This window comes from Pterocles gutturalis, unplaced genomic scaffold (assembly GCF_000699245.1).
Source record: "Pterocles gutturalis isolate BGI_N339 unplaced genomic scaffold, ASM69924v1 scaffold40792, whole genome shotgun sequence".
NCBI lineage: Eukaryota > Metazoa > Chordata > Aves > Pterocliformes > Pteroclidae > Pterocles > Pterocles gutturalis.
In genome coordinates, this window is record NW_010114231.1 from 827 (window position 1) to 18,715 (window position 17,889).

Below are 17,889 nucleotides of genomic sequence, written 5' to 3' on the forward strand. Positions count from 1 at the left end.
TTATTTCACTTTTAGCAAGTTTGTGTAACAGATTACTAGTTGTGACCACCAGCATCCAGTTTCGACCCACGGCACAACAATCAACAGATCTCCTCTCCTCGGCCAGCACACCAAAGCTAAACACTCCTTTCCAGAAGGAGATTTAAATCTGGTTTAGTCAGTGGTGTAGAAACGGATGGCAGCCCAACCTAATGCCAGTTAGCCTGTAGCATCCTGGCTGACACAGGAAAGGTCGGAGGATCAGGTGAAGAGGCTGCATGAGTCAACAGGTTCCTGTTTAAAGTGCTCGGAGAAGCTCAGGCGGTCTAGGCAGAGACATTCCTTGCTTCTCAACATTCTGCAGGGACTGCAGGATCGGTCTTTAGACCCAAATTAAAACCTAAGAGCACCCTGGTTTTTAAAACAAAAATAGGGCCTTGTCTTTTCGTACCTGTATGTTCACTGCCCATTCATTATATTAGTGGAAATTAGTACAGGATTCTCACTTAGCAACTCACGATTACTAATTTAAAACCATTAGAGACTTAGTGCTCATATAGCACAGCTTAGTGTCAGTCAGCATGGGAGTAAGAATTTAAGTGCATTATTACACATCAATAACATACATACATGCATAAACATGTTTACGGTATAGTTCTCCTCCTCTGAAGAAGCACACTGATACCTGTGTCATTGCTGTGGAAATGGTGACATTTTCCAGTCCATGCAAAGGAAGTTTAAATTAATTGGCCAGATTTCCTCGTTTTGGAAACGGTATGGGTGACTCCAATGCCTCGCTGTACGTTTAGAAAGATGACAACAAATCAGACAATTTCATTATTAGGGCTCATCGCAGAAATAGGGAAACCAAAAGCAACTCCCAAGCGCTGTACGCTAAAGAGGGTTTGAGCGCGGGCTGCTGCACCTCCCGCTGGACAGCCCCGCTGCAGTTCACAAAGCCACAGTGCTCGGACAGATCTCAGAACGGGTAGGATGTTCTCAGATTCTGTAGCTTTGGTAGAGGTATTTAGTTTAAGTTTTACATTCCTCGTTTCAACATCTCGTTTGCCTTATCCCGGGCTGCAGGAGGAAGGCTTTCCAGGACTGCCAGGGGCCACTCGAGGCAGGAAGGACAACCGCAGCTTCAGCTGTGTCTCAGTGAACAGGTCAGCTCGCGTGACGGCCCCAAGGAGCCACACACTATTTGGGAGGCAGAGGTGCCGGTCGCGAAGGAAAATAGTGTCCCTGAGGTAAACAATTCTGCTGGGAGGGAGGAGGTCCCTGAGGTGCACATTTCTGCTGCGGGGGCGGTGGTGGCCTGCAAGAGGACAGAGAACCGTCGTCAGTCCTGGTGACTACACCAACAAATTTATCTATGACTGTGTAAAACAAATGCCGTGGGTAACCGCACTGCATCTCCAGCGTGAAACGAAGGAGAAACTTCTCTGAATAAAAGGTCACTTCTGCTTGCATATAATAGGTGATGAAACACCTTAGTGCTTGCAAAGATAAGGACAACGACAATATATATAATCAGTGCAACTCAACCAACCTTGCCGGCATCTTCTGTGGCTGCGACGCCTGGTATTGCGGAGGCGGGTAGTAAGAGGGGTGGTAAGCCTGCTGAGGATGCTGGTTAACTGGGTACGATGGAACAGGAAAGGTATTTGGTTCCATATCCTATGAAGAACACATCATGAGAACGTTCACAAATTTGCATACCAGGAATTGAAATATTAGTTTCATTAGTTAAGTGACATTTAAGACCACTTGCAGACAAGTCTGGAAATGTCAGAGTTGCTCTTTCCTTCTGAGAAACTCAGAAGAAGCAACAGCAGTCTGGAAAGTACTATGCTTCAGAAAAAAACAGAAAAGCTGATCACAACAAGCATCTGATTTGCTCTGCAAGAGTGTTTCAGCTAGTTATTGCACTCAGAGACAACTGGTCTGTAAAGGAGCGGGGCTGGGGAGCTGGCAAGGATTGCTCCCCTCCTTGGGTGAGGCTGGAGGGTCCAGTGTAAGGGGAAGAGGGTAGCAAAGCAGGTGAACTCCTTGCCAAGCACAGCACAGCCCATAAAAAAGCTTAAACGGTGGGAAACTGAGGAGTTCCCCACACACACCTTAGGAAATAATTATTCTCTTTGCCTCTTAGCAGAGAGAAAATCTGATTTGCAGAAATGAAAAAATAAAGTAACTTTGAAGCTTTTATTAGGGCAAAAATAATAAACACCCCCTTCTTTGGTTAGAGTAACAGATGACAAGAAGTAATGAACAGTAGATGACTCCTACCATGGGTACCCCTCTTGGAGCATAAGGCAAGCCATGGGAAAAGCCTTGGGGGTGGTAGTCTCTCGGCTGGGTTTCTGTCCTGGAAGGTGGCGACTGACGTGACCTGAAATCCAATTGATGTGGACTGTGTGAGCACATATCCTTGACTATGCAGGCCACGAATCCAGGCACTTGAACCCGCTACATGGATTTATACTGTCTTAGCACACATCAAATGTCAAGAAGAGAATACTTGCCACAAACCTAAACCAACATAACCCTGTTTCTGTTCAGGACTGTGACAGGTGCATTTTGCTACTTTATACAAAAGATGGACCCAAAATATAAAACCCATCACCAATGCACAACAAGAAACGTAAATGTAAAAAGAAAGCTCCCTCAATATAAGATGAATTTATCTTTTCTGTCATTGCCTGGGGCAAGCTACGTGCACCATTTGATGCAGGGGCCTTTCCCTGACATCATGGGACTGGAATATGCCTCCATGCCCTGGCATTGGCTCGAGTAAACAGATGTCTGTGGACTGCTTCGAAAGGGCAGAGGAGAAGGTAAAAAGGAGAATGTACTTACGAATGGCAGCGTGACATTAATCTTCTGAAGGATCGCTTCAGCCTGTCTCTTTTTGCAAATGCCAGAGCAGCACCTATAAGGAGGACCACGAAAAAAAATACCAGCAGCCCATCTCTCAGCGAGGTGTCTTTGTTTGGTGGGGACAAACCAGAGAGAAGAAAAAAAGTGTTACATGGTGTTACGACCTCTTGACTCATTGTAGCAGTGAATTTGGTAGGATTGGTTCTACAATTATTTTCCATTTTTCACAGAAGAAAAAAACTAGAGAATCTAGTAAGACTGCAAGATATATGCCCAAATATATTCTTTTCTCATTATCTTTTCTCAGGGATTGTCTGGTCAAAGATGAAAGAACTGTATGTGCCATGATACCCTGGGCTATAACAGCATATTGAATTACCAGATCAATACCTAATTTTTCTTCCACTGTATTACTGTGAAGATCTTTGAGCTCAACTGAAAGAGAGGAAACCAGAGCTTCTGCCCTCTGGTCTGATCCTGAATCCTCCTCTTCTCCTACCGTTGTTTGCTGCAGGCAAAGAACTCAGGTTCCCAATAATCTCTACATTTTTACATGCAGCGAATTTCTCCCCTACAGGCTGTACAAAAAAAAGCCTTTCCCTTTTTTTGGCTGGTGATTTGAAGCACTTGTCCGTACTCTGATGTGATTCTCCTGTTACTGCATCAACATAGATAAGCTTATAGATCCAAAACCACCTTAACTAGCGGTGTTTGCAAATGAAACCTGGTGGAGAGCCAACTGCTTCAGAGCCGCGGGGCACCCTGCGCTCAGCCCCCCTTGGCAAGACGGGCCCCAGCTCTGGAGCCGCCGTACAGCTACTTGCCGTTGTAGGGAGGTCCGCTGTTCACGCTCCCTCCGTAGCCCTTCGTGTCACAGTACGGAGGGGCCCAGCCTGGCTCACAGTGACAGTTCCCGTTGTTATTGCACACCTGTATACAAACACCACCATCTCAGTAACACACATGGAGTGACTGACCTTTCCATATCTTTAAAAGCAGCACGCAGTAGCCATGACCGTCTGTCCCGCCCCGTCCCTATCCCTCAGCCTGGAGAACTTTAACCAGTAACTCCCACACCAATTCTAAACAGCCCTTGGCCAGGCGTCTCCAGATTTCACATGACTGAGCAAGCACAGCACTGTGCAGGATGAGCTTCCAAAAATCAGCCATCCCAACAGCTAAATGAGCATGGCTTTTTCTTTTTTTTTTTTTTAAATCCTGTGAGAAGCACAGTTTCAAATTACATTAGTAATATTGGAACTGGGAATTCTTCTTGCCTGGCAAAAAAAAAATCATCTTAAGACACTGTTACAGGCTTGTCTTACAAGAGACATTTTATAGGGAAAGTTTTACAGTTAAACAAAGCAGAAAAAATAAGTTACTATCCAGCATTTTAAAACTTGCTTAACTTACGTAACTTTGGTCCAACTTTTGCTGACTGTTAAAGGCTCTTTTCTCATCAGCAGTATCAAAAAAGCAGCTTTTTACAGGAAAACCCATGCTCAAGAATCCAACTGAATATTTTTAATCACTGCATCTAGCATCATGATTAGCTTATTCCACATTAATTACAGCTTTAAACAGAGAAGGGTAGAAGACTCCCCAAAGGCAGAAAAGCCTAGTTTATAAAAACACCACTGATGAAGCACAGTTACAGTGTACCTGGCCCAAACTGGGACCGTTCATTAAAAAAGCCTGCTTATATATTTGCATGGTCATTGGCTCTAAGAATCTGGTGTTCTCCTCACAAAAGTGTCAGAGGACCTCCCGCAGAAACACAGCTAGCTGTATCAAACCTCACAGACTTCGCGCTCGTTGGAAGCAGACTACCAGCAGGAGCGGAGGCTCTTGCTGCACTCACCCCGTGTCCGTGACACTGCTTCTCCACGTCACAGTCGTAGTTCAGAACAGAGGCACTCACACACTGGAAGTGCCGGCAGATCTGGGGAATCAGAGGGACACAAATGAAGCCAGACAGCATCTCAGTGACCTGCCCCTTCCCTCCCCGGCTGCCCGCGCCCCAGCAAGGGCAGTGCTCTGGGGATGGATGCCAGCTCCGCCGAAACGCCTCTGCTCTACAAAAGGCTTCTCAGCATGGGGCCTGAGCTGTCTTTTCTCTACAGTCTGAATGTAAAGGAACAGCAATTAAACTGTGCACAGTAAGGATAAGTGGAATGCACATTCCTCTGCTGGTGCCAAGCTTCCAGGCTTTTTAGTTCAGTTGGATTTTAATTGAAAGTTGTCTTACAGGCATTTGTGTGCACCTAGCTCTTCCCACTCATTGACAGAACAAAGAATCTGGCTCTTGACTTAATTTCTTTTGCTTCATCTATAAGTGAAAGGCTCATTACACTCCTTCTGCACCTGCACTGCCGTACTGGCAGTGTGGTGACCGAGGGACTCACTCAGTTTTGCATTAACTGAAGCATCAAAAAAATTAATGGCCACAAATACTCATTAAACAATGCAGATGAAATTATTTTTTTCACATTAAAACGCCAAATTATTACTTTAAGAAATCACTTTGTTCTTTAATTACCTTTCCAGTATCACACTTGGTGCCTTCATTCACCATTCCTGGGTCCGGGACATCAGAACCCAGCTGGAAATCTACGCCCCAGCACGTGGTGCCTCTAATGGGAGTTTGGATAATAGCAGGCTTAATTCCAAACACAGGCATCGTTTTCACATTTTCACACTGCAGCTTCCCACACATGGCATTCCTACAACACCAACATACGAATACTGTAGTGACACTTGAATTTATTCTGAGAAAAAGACTACCACGCATTTGATACAACCTTTTCATTCTACTGGAAGACACTGCTTGAAAATAAAATTGAAGCCACTCCCCAAACAAAGTTTAGCTGGGCCTCATTTCAGTTCTGCAAGAGTATGGATTTATCCCTTCTTTCTGTAAGCTGCTGGGATCTTTACATTAAAGAAAACACGACCATTTGCTACTTGTGTTGCTGTATGGGAACACCTTGGGACTGTTCTTATCTCTTCAAAGCTTCAAATGCGACTATGGAAGAATTGCCTGAACATCCAAACTCATTTCAATTATTATGTGCAAGAGTTAAAGCCAGACATTCCAAACCTAAAGGCAAGAAAACTTATAACGGCGTAAGTGTGGGGGCTTTGAGTTAAGTACTAATAATGGCTTCAGAAATTAGGATAAACCACACCTTCTCTAGGCCTGCGGTTTCTGAATGAGACACACACATCAAGAAGGTCAGATTATGCGATAACACTTCTCTCATCAGTGCACCTGCTAAAATACCCCAAACTGATACTATAGCGCCCAAATACGGATTCTCAGTGACACATTTAGGAACTTCTCGATGCACCGGGCTCAACTCACCAGCTGGAACATTTCTTGTAGTCATGGCCATGGAAACCACAGTTGCCAAATCTGTCACCTTTGGAATTCACTTCAGCAAAACAAATGTTGGGGGCTGCTTTGGCTTCTGCAAACAACAGCCCATCCCCCAGACAGAGAAACCAAGTTAAACAGGGACAGGAACACCCCACATCATCCTCTCTCCTTTACCCAGAGCAATTATCCTGCTGCACCTAGTATTATCTACGCACCACAGATAGCTTAAGAGCTGGATCAAAACAATGAAGAGGTGAAAATGTCAGCACCACAAGGTTCCAAGTTTTAAAGTGAGAGGGAAAATTATAGCATTTGATATTTCTTCACAATTTCTTTACAGCCCTACACACCAGAAGCCCCACTGTAATGGGGGTGCAGGAAAATTGCTACTTCAATCACCAGCGTGTACAGGGATAACAAAGGAAGACTGTGTGAAGGCTGAGCCATAAATGCCACTATTTCAAATCCTTTTCCAAAGCCAGCTGGTCTTTGCTACAGGAAAAAAACCTACACATATTTTAAATAAACTTAGTATATTCTTTTAGCTACGTCTCCTAGAAAAATTGTAAGACTGTGCTCTTCCTTACTTGGGCCAAAGATATCCTGACACTGCGCATCGTAGTACTGGCAAACACCATTGTAACAGTAGGCTTCCTCGTTGTGGCACGGGTGGCCATTCTGAATGGTGAAGTCCGGCTGGCAGAACTGGGACGTGCCGTTGCAGTACTCTGGAAGGTCACACTCATTGTTACTCGCCCGGCACTCGGTTCCTCCAGGAAGGAGCTAAAGAGAGAGGGTAGGGGGAAACTGCATCAGAAAATATAAACCTTACAGCAGAGCCAAACACTGCACCCGACCCACCACACACCCCCACAACGAGGGTGCTGATCCGAAGCCCTTGGTGGGTGCTGTACAGATGCAGACAGTTCCTCCTCACAGATGCCCTGGCTAGGCCAACGCTCTCCTTTTCTCAACCACTGAGGAACACTTCCAAACATTACATCTGAGTCTCTTACCCGGCAGTTTTTACAGCAGTCGCCATAAGCGCACTCAGCACCGGCTCGGAGTCTGCAAGTACCTGGTTCACAGCAAGGATCGCTTTCACATTCCTGAAAATAGAAGTGTTGTGAACATCAAGAAATCCGTCCTCTGCCACGTGCAGTCCCCTCTCCAGCAAGGGGCACGCAAGGTTGTCCTGACAGCATTTGTAAAACACACAAGCTACTAACCTTTGGTGAACCACAGTCACACTCCTCCCCAGCATCGACCAGCTTGTTCCCACAGTAGGGGACACTGTAGGTTTCATCAGGCCTGGGCACGTTGAGCAGGCAGCTTCCACCTTTGTTGAGAGTTAGCTTCTCAAAGTCTTCTGCGCTGCAGCTGCTGAAGTTCCTCGATCCCCTGCAACAGAGAACGTGAGCTTACCATTACACTGCCAGCCCACAAGCATTCCCTCCGTTTGCAGAACAAGGCTAATGCTTGCTTCCCCCGTGAGCTGCAAGCATGACACGACTCGTGCAAGAGCACTTTGACAACGAGAGCAACCTAAAAACTAAGTGCATGGGTGGGGAGCTGTGACCCTCAGAACACGCTTTCCCTTTTGCCAGCTACTTACGATGCTCCAGAGCTCATAATGCAACTGCTTGCTCCACAGTGACAGACACGTTCGTCATCGTGGTTCATCCCCAGGTTATGTCCCAGTTCATGAGCCATAATTGATGCAAACATCTGTATGCTGATCCTTCCAAACTGCACAAAACAGAAGGAAATTAGTGGACAGCTTATATCGAGAAAGTCAGTGTTTACTTATGTGCCAAAAAGACACCTCTGTCATTCTGTCTCTCCATTAACAGGATTCTCAGCCCAAGCGTGCCTGCCTTCCGACCAAATCTGGGCCTCTACCTCACCACCTCTACTTTCCAGTGCCGCTGCAACATTAACCCAAAAACTAGAGTTCTCCACACCAGCCCAAATCTCCTTAAATATGCAAACTCCAATTCCAGTACTTCTGTGGCTAGTCCAAGAAAACAAGACTGCAGGGATTGCCAGTTCTCCGAGATCAGCAATCCCGTTCATTAGCACTCTGCAATTTCACATAAAGAGAGCAGTCAACCGGCACTGCCCCGGCAGCTCACAACGGTGGAGGTCAAGCAAACACCAGAGGACAGTTTTGAGAAGAACATCCACAGCTCCCACATGCTTCTAAGGCAACAGTGCTTAAAATGTCAGCAGAGAAATCCTGTCCCTTCTTCACGAGTGCTGAGGGGAAGCTGATCAGAGGATGTAGAAGACTATGGAAAAATTGTGATCCAAATATCATGGAAGTGCCAGAAACAGTTGGGGACCACATAAAAGCCCCCTCTGAGACACTTCAGCTTTGTTATTAAAGATCGTGCACTTCCAGGAAGACTTCTGGAGTGCGAAGCTCCTATCTTGATCACGTTCACAATATCACTGAAAATATCTCACCACGTTAATTCCTCCCGCGTGGCTCTTGGAGCACACTGTCCCAACATAGGCCATGCCAGCTGTGCCGCCGAACCCCTTCTTCCTGCAGTCGTGGGGAGAAAAAGGGAAGGGAATCACAGCCTGACTGTCATCACTACAGCCCATCGCACCCTCACCACATCTGCTTGTGGGGCACAACACTCTGCTTTTCCAGCTTTCCAGCGCTAACAAAGGAGTGCTGCTAGTGACTGCGGGTGCGAACGCACCAGTTCGGCTTGAGTGCAACAGCACAACACACCACGTTGCACTTCACATGTCAGGGTTTTAGAAATTTGTATTTTTTTCAGCCATTTCACCCTTACCACCTGAATGCTGCTGTTCTGCATGGAGGGGAAGAGGCTCCCAGCTCCTGCAGGAAGGGGAGCTGCTGCTTCGCCCAAGGGCGGGCTGGGCTGTGGCCCCGTGGAAGCGGTGCTGTCACCTCTGCCCTTTCTCGTGCTTTGGGCAGTGACTTCCTAAGGACAGCGCTATCTGCAGGAGCGGGAAGTGCACAGGGGCATGTGTCCTGGAAGCTCTGTGCTAGTTTAAGTCAGCAGGGACGGACAGATTAACATCACGTGCCAAAGCTCAAACCATGTAGCTAGCTTCTGGATACCAACTGCAGAAACAACTTTTGCTCCGTTAAAACGCAACGCTCTGCACCAGGTTTATGCTCATTTTCAAGTGTAAAAAGCCCTGGATTACAAGTCTAACGAGTGTACAACCTGACAAAGGATTATCTGAACAGAAGCTTTATAAAATACAACACAACATATAACACTGCAGGACATGCAGGACAAGAAAAAATTTGTTATTTAGCGATATACCTGTTAGAAGCTTTATACAATACAACATATAACACTGCAGGACATGCAGGACAAGAAAAAAATTTGTTATTTAGCGATATACCTGTTAGAAAGGACACTGAATTCAAGGACCACAGAAACCTTCTTAAAAATGCTTAAACTGACTTGGAATGTTTTCACAAGCACATAAACCACAGCAGATTACACTGGATTCTCTGCTGAAATACAGCAGCTACCTTTGACACTAGAGCACAGCTGAGCAGACAGGAATAGAATAAGCTTCTTAAGAGTCAAAGGGAAGGAACTGAAACTCACAGAACAAACTGGGCGCTGTCATGTCTCCGTCGTAAAACAAGATTCTTCTCTCGCCACTGTACAAAGTTTGCCAGCACATCTCCAGCACCTCCATCTGTGCTAATTATGTTGTCATACTTCCAAATCTCTAGACCAACCAGCACAATGCGGATGTTCAACATGATGTACATCTGGGGAGGAAAAAAAAAGAGAAATATTTCTGAAGACTTGCAGATAAGAACAAGTGGTCTGGTGTTAGGTATTTTATTGCAAGAATCTACTTGTTCTGTTTGAGTTTTTTGGTTTTGTTGGTTTTCTTTTTTAAATTTAGTGCACAAATTCAAATCACCAGAATGCATTTTCCCTGTGACTCAGGTTTTCACTAGCTACCAGATCAATGAGAAAATCCAAAACAGAATTAAAAAGGAGTCTCCATCCTGAGAAACAGCACCATCTGAAATAGTCTTTATTTCATTCTCACCAAAGTGGTACCAGAACAGACTCCAAGGTGGAAGTTTACAAAAATGAACACACCTCGTGCTCAGCATAGCTTTGACTTACACTGTCCAGGTAGTTTGCCAGCTGCACCATGTGTTCTCTTACATCTGTTTCACTCTTCCCAAAATCTTCAAACTGCAAGACAAAGAAACTTAGTCATGAAGAGAAGAGATAAGAGATAAAGACAAGCGTTAGAAAAAGCAACAAAACGTTTTAAGACTGGTAACATGAAAAACATTTTTGCCTGGCGCCAAATCTCCTGTCAAGAAGCAGCTAATCAAGACAGCAGCATCTTCACTGCTATTGCTCATCAGCTCAATATTCAAGAGAACACAGCAGAGGCGGGTTTTTTCCATGTGTTTTCCTTACATTATTAGACTCCTTGCTGATTTGAACGCTCCATGTCTAACAGTTTACTCTTTTCCTGGGGAGCACTGCACAGAACACATGTATGCAGTTTCAGGTTAGCACATGTGCATACCCTTGGCTAAGCGTCAGTGTCTTTCAACAATCCATTTGGGAGTAACGGAGACTAAGGGCTTCTGAAGCCATCTTCTGGGGAGAAGGAAGGGAAAGCAGCACACAATCCCTACCTTTTCTTTATCCACCACTATGAACAGCTCCACATATCTTGTTTGATGTAGGACCGCTCTCTTTCTCTGTGGACAAAAGTTTTAGACAACTTCAATCTTATTAACTCAAGTGTAAACAAAGAAAACCCCATGACATTGTCATATTTCACTTGCTAGAACTAGTGGTTTGAGAGACACACCCAAAGCACACTGTGCCAAGATGAGAACAAGCCAAAACCAAGAAGCATAATCCAGTGCAACGACAATTTCTCTGTAAGTGCTTTACAGTAAAATTCAGCTGCACAAAGATGTGTTTCAAAAGCAAGGAACCTTTTTACTCTTCCCACAGGTTTCTTTGGAAAGACAGTATACACTTTTATAAAGGAGCAGAAAGATAGTTAAAAAGCAAACACCAACAGCCCTGAAGTGATACACAGCATTTCTGAAGCTCCAGATTTTTCTGCAATCCTGTTCCTGTGTAGCCAGTCTTTAAACAAGGGGGACCTTCACACCCAACTGCTATTCTGATGGCTAGGAGAAAGGAACAAACACCACAATATTCTGCTGGCTTCTGATGCAGTACCTCGTTAATGAGCCTCACCAACGAGGGTAGTGTTCCTGCCCTTAAAAGCCCCAGAACGCTCTGCCCATGAACAATCTAACCAGCCGCTCGGCTCTCGCTGCTGGGTGCAGAAGCAGAAGGAAACTGCAGCTGCTTTGTTGAAGCAACTGAGTTCCTCAGCATGTAGAAAGCCCTCTGGATCAGAAGCCTTTAGGTATGTGTTAAGCCCCAGGAAATCTGATAAGCTGCTTCCATATTCTTGGCTGAACACTCACAAAACCCATTACAGGGACTGTGGAGAAATCAGTGGAGTACTTACTCGCAGCAGCTGAGTCATACTGGGATGGTGATTTTCCTCTGTATGTTCCATTTCATGGTCTTCAGTGGTTACTCCACACATCGTGGGCTCTTTCTTCACATTGTCCAATCGATATAAAATGTGTTTAGAGTCAGAAGAGGAATCCATGGGCTCAATCCCATAGGTGACGTTCCCTATTGTCACCAAACCCCTAAAATACAGCAGTGTGTGAGAAATTCTTGCATTAAGCACAGAAGATATTTACTCAGGTTTTTACAGTAAAACAAAGTAATGGCTATTCTTTAATAACTAAAGGCACATCTATATCTCAGTCCTTGCAAAACAGCATGCTTCATTTCGAGCCAAAAGCAGCCTTTCACTGGATAGGGCCTTCACAAATGCAGTACAGTAAAAATTTTTGCAAGAGTCTGCAATGCCCAAGAAATTAAATCACAAGCTCTAAGTAGAAATGCTTGAGTTCAAATATGGTATCACCACCCTGGTGTCCTGACTGCAAAAAAATCAATGTCCCAAAAGATATGGAAATTAGCCCAAAGCAGAAAAAAATTCCAATCAAATTGGAAGTGCACAAACTTTAGGGCCAATTTTGTAAAATTTGCAGACTAGTGTTTGACTTTCCATTTTTGCATTATGTACAGTTCTTTGTAGTCACCATTTATCCAAATTAGAAAACAAGCCAAAATTTGTGTCAAAGAATGAGCTACTTGCACTCCAACAACAAATTGCATTAGTCAACTTCTTCAGCGGTAGTGGGAATATCTGTTAACTCTACCTGAATAAAAGCACAGACAGCCTGCACAAAGGCACACATTACTGCAGCTTGCCCCGGTCAACGAATCCCCGCCTGACTGAGCGGTAGTTAAAAACAGAGCCAGAGTTTTGTTTCAGGTTCAGCGAGCCGTGAGACTCACGTGACAACAGGGACACAAAAGGCGAGCTGTGCTACCTGAGCCCCGAGCAAGTGCTGACAGCAACCACAGAATCCAGGGTCCCCTCCACATATCCCTGGTAATGGCAGTGATCCTGCACGGGAGAACAAGGGCGCGTTACACACATATTCCACGCGTCTCTGCACACCTGCTGCGATCTCTGATCACGGAATTGCTGTGCCTGCTGCTGACCGGAACAATTTGGGAACATCATATGCTTTAAATTAAATTTACCACGTGCATCTTATCTACGGTCTGTAGCTTCTAACGTGCTTCTAGCTCTACCACAATAGAGCAGTGTTTCCTTCGCTACTGTGCATCTAGATTGCCTCACCCACCAGTGCCACAAGGACTTGTATATACAAAGCTAATCGAGGTGCTGGGGTACAGGATGCCAACTGGATCCCTGCCTCCCGATTCTGTAAAGCAGATGCTCTTCACAGCTCGACAGGGCCGGCAGTTCCTCACAGGCTGCAGTTTAAAACCCCACCAGCCCGCTCAGCCTGACACCGGACCCAGAGCTGGCACTCGAACCCGTTACAGACAACAGGCAAGCAGGGCTTGTGAGCATTATTAGCAGCTGCGTTTCTGAACTTGACTGTAAGCCATCCTACTCTTAAGTTCTGTCCTCCACCCTGCCTCAAATATCTGGAGGCCAGCCCCTCCCTGCAGATTTTGGCCAAACCACTGTTCAGCCTTCTCGAGAGCAGTCCTGCAGGACGTCTGGCTCCAATAACCCTCCCCAGCGAGGCAGAGCCGGCACCTGCTGTCCTCACCGACAGGCTGAACTGTTCGCTGGCACAGCGCATCCCTCCTCTGCCCTGACGAGACAGAACACTCCCATTTTGTCCTCTCACTTTTTGGAAACTAGACAAGGTGGCAGCATGGGGCACAGACTCTCCATTTTCTCTGCAAGTGCATTTTTGAACGTTATTAGAGGGGTGAGGTAGATGATGTTGCCTGTTGTTTCAGCAATGAAAGCAGAAAACACTGAAGGCATGGGCTGATGCTTCTGGGCCACTCGTGCAGAAAATGCATTTTTCCTCTTAGTCAATCACTTTAACTGGAAGTCAATACTCAGTTGACTCAGGTGCTCTATTTTCAAAAACATGATCCCATGAATCATATATGACTAACGCTTCCCTTTCAAAGGAACAGCGGTGATACATAAGAAGAGCAGAGCCATTTGAAATACTCTCATGCTTTTTCTATCACACAAGCTGCTTTTCATTCTTATTCTACAGAAGCAACTGAATTTTCAAAGGCAACCTATCAGGCAGTCTGTCTGCACAGAAAAAGAGGGCTGCAAATGCTTTTCAGTGGAATAACTCCAACACTGTGCAGGTAACATCCCTCTCAAAGGTCCTCCACATTTGATCTCATCCATCCCTTTGCTGCCTTTTTAGAGAAGAATAGCTTTAGTTAGACAGAAACCACCTCCACGTAAGAAAATACAGGTCTGTCACAAGCTCTGGGCTAGATCCTCATCCAAAAATCAAGGAATGTCTCCAGGAAGAGAGCAGCGCATGCACAGGATCAGAAGGTGGCCCAGCGAAAAATACAACTATCATTTTATAATACACGACTCCCTCAGCCTGTAGATGCTCAGTGTGCATGTCACCTTCAGTAAGGGTATAAAAAGAAAGAAATCCTACCTGGACATCTGGATATTCGGATTGCAACTTCCCCTCCTTACTATAGGTATAAACTGTGAAATCTTTGGGCAGCAGTTCTCTGTAAGGGAAGGGGAGAAGGAATACAAGAGGAATTTAATGAAATTACTACGGCAGTACAGCAGGGCAGCAAGATGATCCTAATCAAAAGTGTCACAAATATGCAAATTGCAACTAAATAAGGAAACATTCAAAGGGAAAACCCTCCAAAATTAACAAAGACAGCAAAATCCAAGATATCAGACTGGCAGCACCATTAATGAAATAAAATCAACCGCCTCACCCCAGATAAGCAAAACAAGCATCAAAACCCATTCCATTGTGCTAAAAGCTTGCTTTCATACAGAAAAAAAAAAATCACAGCACTGAGTCTGCTGCATATGACTTCTCTTCCCCAGTTTTGGAAGGAAGTGCATTGGGCAAGTCTCCCACGATTAAGCCTGCTGACCCATGCTGGTAAACCCACTGATGTGGCACAGCTGAATTCCCTTGTTTCTGAGGGACAGGGGCTTGGCAAGTGGCAGCCAGAGGTCCCCAGGGGCTTGTACATTTGAATAGTGATGGCTTTTTGGTCTATTATGAGGGCAGCTTTAAGAAGCGATAGCCTGATAAACGGTAACTTGTTGGTGCTGCAAGTAGCCCTTTAAATATTAGGCTCAAGACAGACAACACCTACACCGTATGTAAGTTATGGGTATTAAGGCGTCAGATATAAAGTCAGCTTCCTCATTTATCAGTAGTCTTGTGCTACTGAGACAGGAAAAAAAAAACCCTGAAGCAATAAACAAAACCCAGAAGAAACTGAAAATATTTACTTGAAATACAGTTCGGTTTGTTTATTTTTAGATGTGGCAGGAGAGAGTCATTTCAATGATTCCCCAGGTCCCCTTTGAGCAAACTACTGCTTCCTCTGCTGAGAGGGGATCACCAGGGCTGCAGGAGTTCAACAAAACTTCGGGCTGATAGCCAGGACTCCGCGACTCAATCCCCTTTCACTGTCTTTCTCTGCGGATTCTGCAGAACTAGCACATAATCACATTTCTTATAAAGAACCTCAAGAATCAGAAATCACGTGCTACCTGACAGCTTGTTATTTGGACCCAACAGATGGAATTTAATAATCTAAAGAAATTCATCACTTACTTGTTCTTTTCTAGATGAATCGTGTATTCGTTTCCCTCTATCTCAATAGCATACGACACCTTGTCCTGAACACAAGAAAAGTTGCATTTTAATCATGTTAAGGAATAAAACGTTCTTTGAAATCAATGAAAGTTTGGCAGAAAAACAGTCCCTGCGAGCTCCATTACTGCTACAACTACAGCGTTCAAAGCACTGCTGTCACCTTCCGTAACTCGGGACCAGTCTGTATCACCAGCCCTCTGAGATGCAGCTGTAGTTGCTGGAGATGCAGGTGATGCCAACAAACTGTAAACCACCTCCTAGAGGGATGCAGAACTCTGCTGATCTGAGCTGCCGCTTCCATCACGCTTCGTGCTGTCAGGAAGCGGGTGTTCCTGCTGCTCCCAGCTGACCTCGCTGAGCCCACAGAGCTTTGCAACGAGAAGCTGACCCCAGCCATCGGGATTTGCTCTGGTTCCCTGACATCCAGCAGACAAAGCGACTGCCATGCCCACCGTAGGGGTGTTTTATGCCGAAATGGAATTTTAACTATGATCTCATGGTACTGACTTTGGACTTTGTAGCCATGAGGTTGATAAAGGATCCTGAGACAGAAGAAAAGTAACAAGATGTGCAGAAGTATGCAACTATGCAGGATGTGGGAAAGATAAGGAGGAACTGAGAGTAACTAATTAGTATAACTTCATTATTCCAAAGATTGTGTTCCCATAGCTAAAGCCAACCAATAACAGTTTCGTTGCTATAGACTGAAAATTCTCTGTATCCAATTAGTAGCTGCTGAATCTGCAAGAGCTCTGTATAAAAGTACGTAAGCAACACACAATAAATGGCATTCACTGGTCATCATATTGGTGCGTCTGAGCAGTGTCCGGAGAGACCGCTTGTTGACTACACCCACGTACTGAAAATGCCAGGTACTAAGATAAAAAACTCCCATTCTTAAATCTTGCTAGTTGCACCAGACCAGGAATAACCACGTGTGGGTGAGCCTGAAACCTATCTCATAATTGTCCCTACCTCTGGAACCTGGCATACCTTCCTGTGCAACTGGGGAAAAGTCACACAGAGGAAGCTATTTCAAAATAGCCTTGTGGTTTTCTTATTCCTTGTTTCCAAGACTCCCACAGAAAAACTCTTAGTTACAGCTGGAAAGGGACAATACAGTTGCATTACAGTGAGCAGTACCTCCACAGCCTGGCGTTAGCCACGTGCTACGCACAGAACCAGAGTCCTTAAATAGCGAGTGGGTAAGCTGAATTGCCTGACCCCTACATGAAATATCACAGCAGGATAACACGAGTCAACAACTGCAACCAACTGCAAGGCATTCTTGTTAATATTAAATTTTGACAACATTTGCAAGATTTGTGATTAATCCAAATACTTTGAAGTGTGCAGTGGCTACAGCAGAATAATACAGGCTGGAAAGTACCACTGGAGGCTGTCTAATCTGACCCCCTGCTCAAAGCAGGGCCAGCTACAGCTGGCCCAGGCTGCTCAGGGCCTCCTCCAGTCTGGTTTTGAGCATCTCCCAGGATGATGATTCCGCCACCTCTCTGAAACGCCTTCCAGTGCTTAACAACCCTCACTATGCAACTTTTACACCCAGATTAAAAATCCATTGTGGCAACTTGTAACCTCTGGAGCAGGGAGGGATTCACCATAACTCAGCTAAAGGCAATGCTCCAGGTAATACCTTCCATGAGGACGGATGCTCATTCGCTGCTGGCCAGTTTTGGGTGGACCTCATTAGGAAGGAGATACTAAACTGAAGGCATTTTTAAGACCGCCCAGTACCTGTAGTGAGGAGACATTGGAAGCCTCTCGCCGTTCTCTTCCTAACCTCTGCGGGATTACAACTTCATAGGAAGACAGCAAAGAAACCTGCTGGAAACCTAGAAAGCAGAGCAGAAACACTGGCTAGACAAACAAAGCAATCAATCAGGTTAAGGCACAAGGGAAAAAGGGTGATTTCAGGAAAAGCCCCTTCAGTAGGAAGGAGGCAGCCTGTGATTCCAGTTTAGGTCTCCAGCTAATTGCAGACCCCTGGAACTGGGCTGCTCAGCACAGGGCAGCAGCACTGCACAGGGTAGATCCCTCAGCCGCTACACTGGCATCGTTTCTTATCACATACTTACAAGCTCTACTTTTAAGAAGCAACGCAACACCACCTTGTCAAGGAAACACTCGCGTTTAGAGGGGTGCAACCCAAACAGAAAAAACCAAAGGCCCTGATGCACACAGGAGAGCACAGAGCAAACAACGCACAAACAGCAGAGAAGCCACCAAATTTTCCAGAAAGTTTCAAACTGAAAGCTTCGCATTGCAATTACACAAGTACCTCTGTGATACACCACCACCTTCCATC

The 17,889-nt window shown here is 45.3% G+C and overlaps 1 protein-coding gene across 1 annotated transcript; it reads right to left on the reverse strand.

The window, feature by feature from the left end:
* Positions 1-1,179: 1,179 nt before the first annotated feature.
* ADAM9 (ADAM metallopeptidase domain 9) lies at positions 1,180-17,416 on the reverse strand (the record flags this gene model as incomplete). The annotated part of the gene is made up of 21 exons (XM_010074771.1): positions 1,180-1,297; positions 1,532-1,659; positions 2,269-2,371; positions 2,839-2,971; positions 3,684-3,789; positions 4,721-4,801; positions 5,399-5,582; positions 6,224-6,329; positions 6,826-7,021; positions 7,255-7,347; positions 7,468-7,639; positions 7,854-7,987; positions 8,708-8,789; positions 9,847-10,016; positions 10,387-10,458; positions 10,917-10,982; positions 11,777-11,966; positions 12,723-12,799; positions 14,361-14,439; positions 15,522-15,586; positions 17,319-17,416. Coding segments are annotated over 21 exons (2,453 nt in total), but the record flags the coding sequence as incomplete, so codon positions are not given.
* Positions 17,417-17,889: the final 473 nt, after the last annotated feature.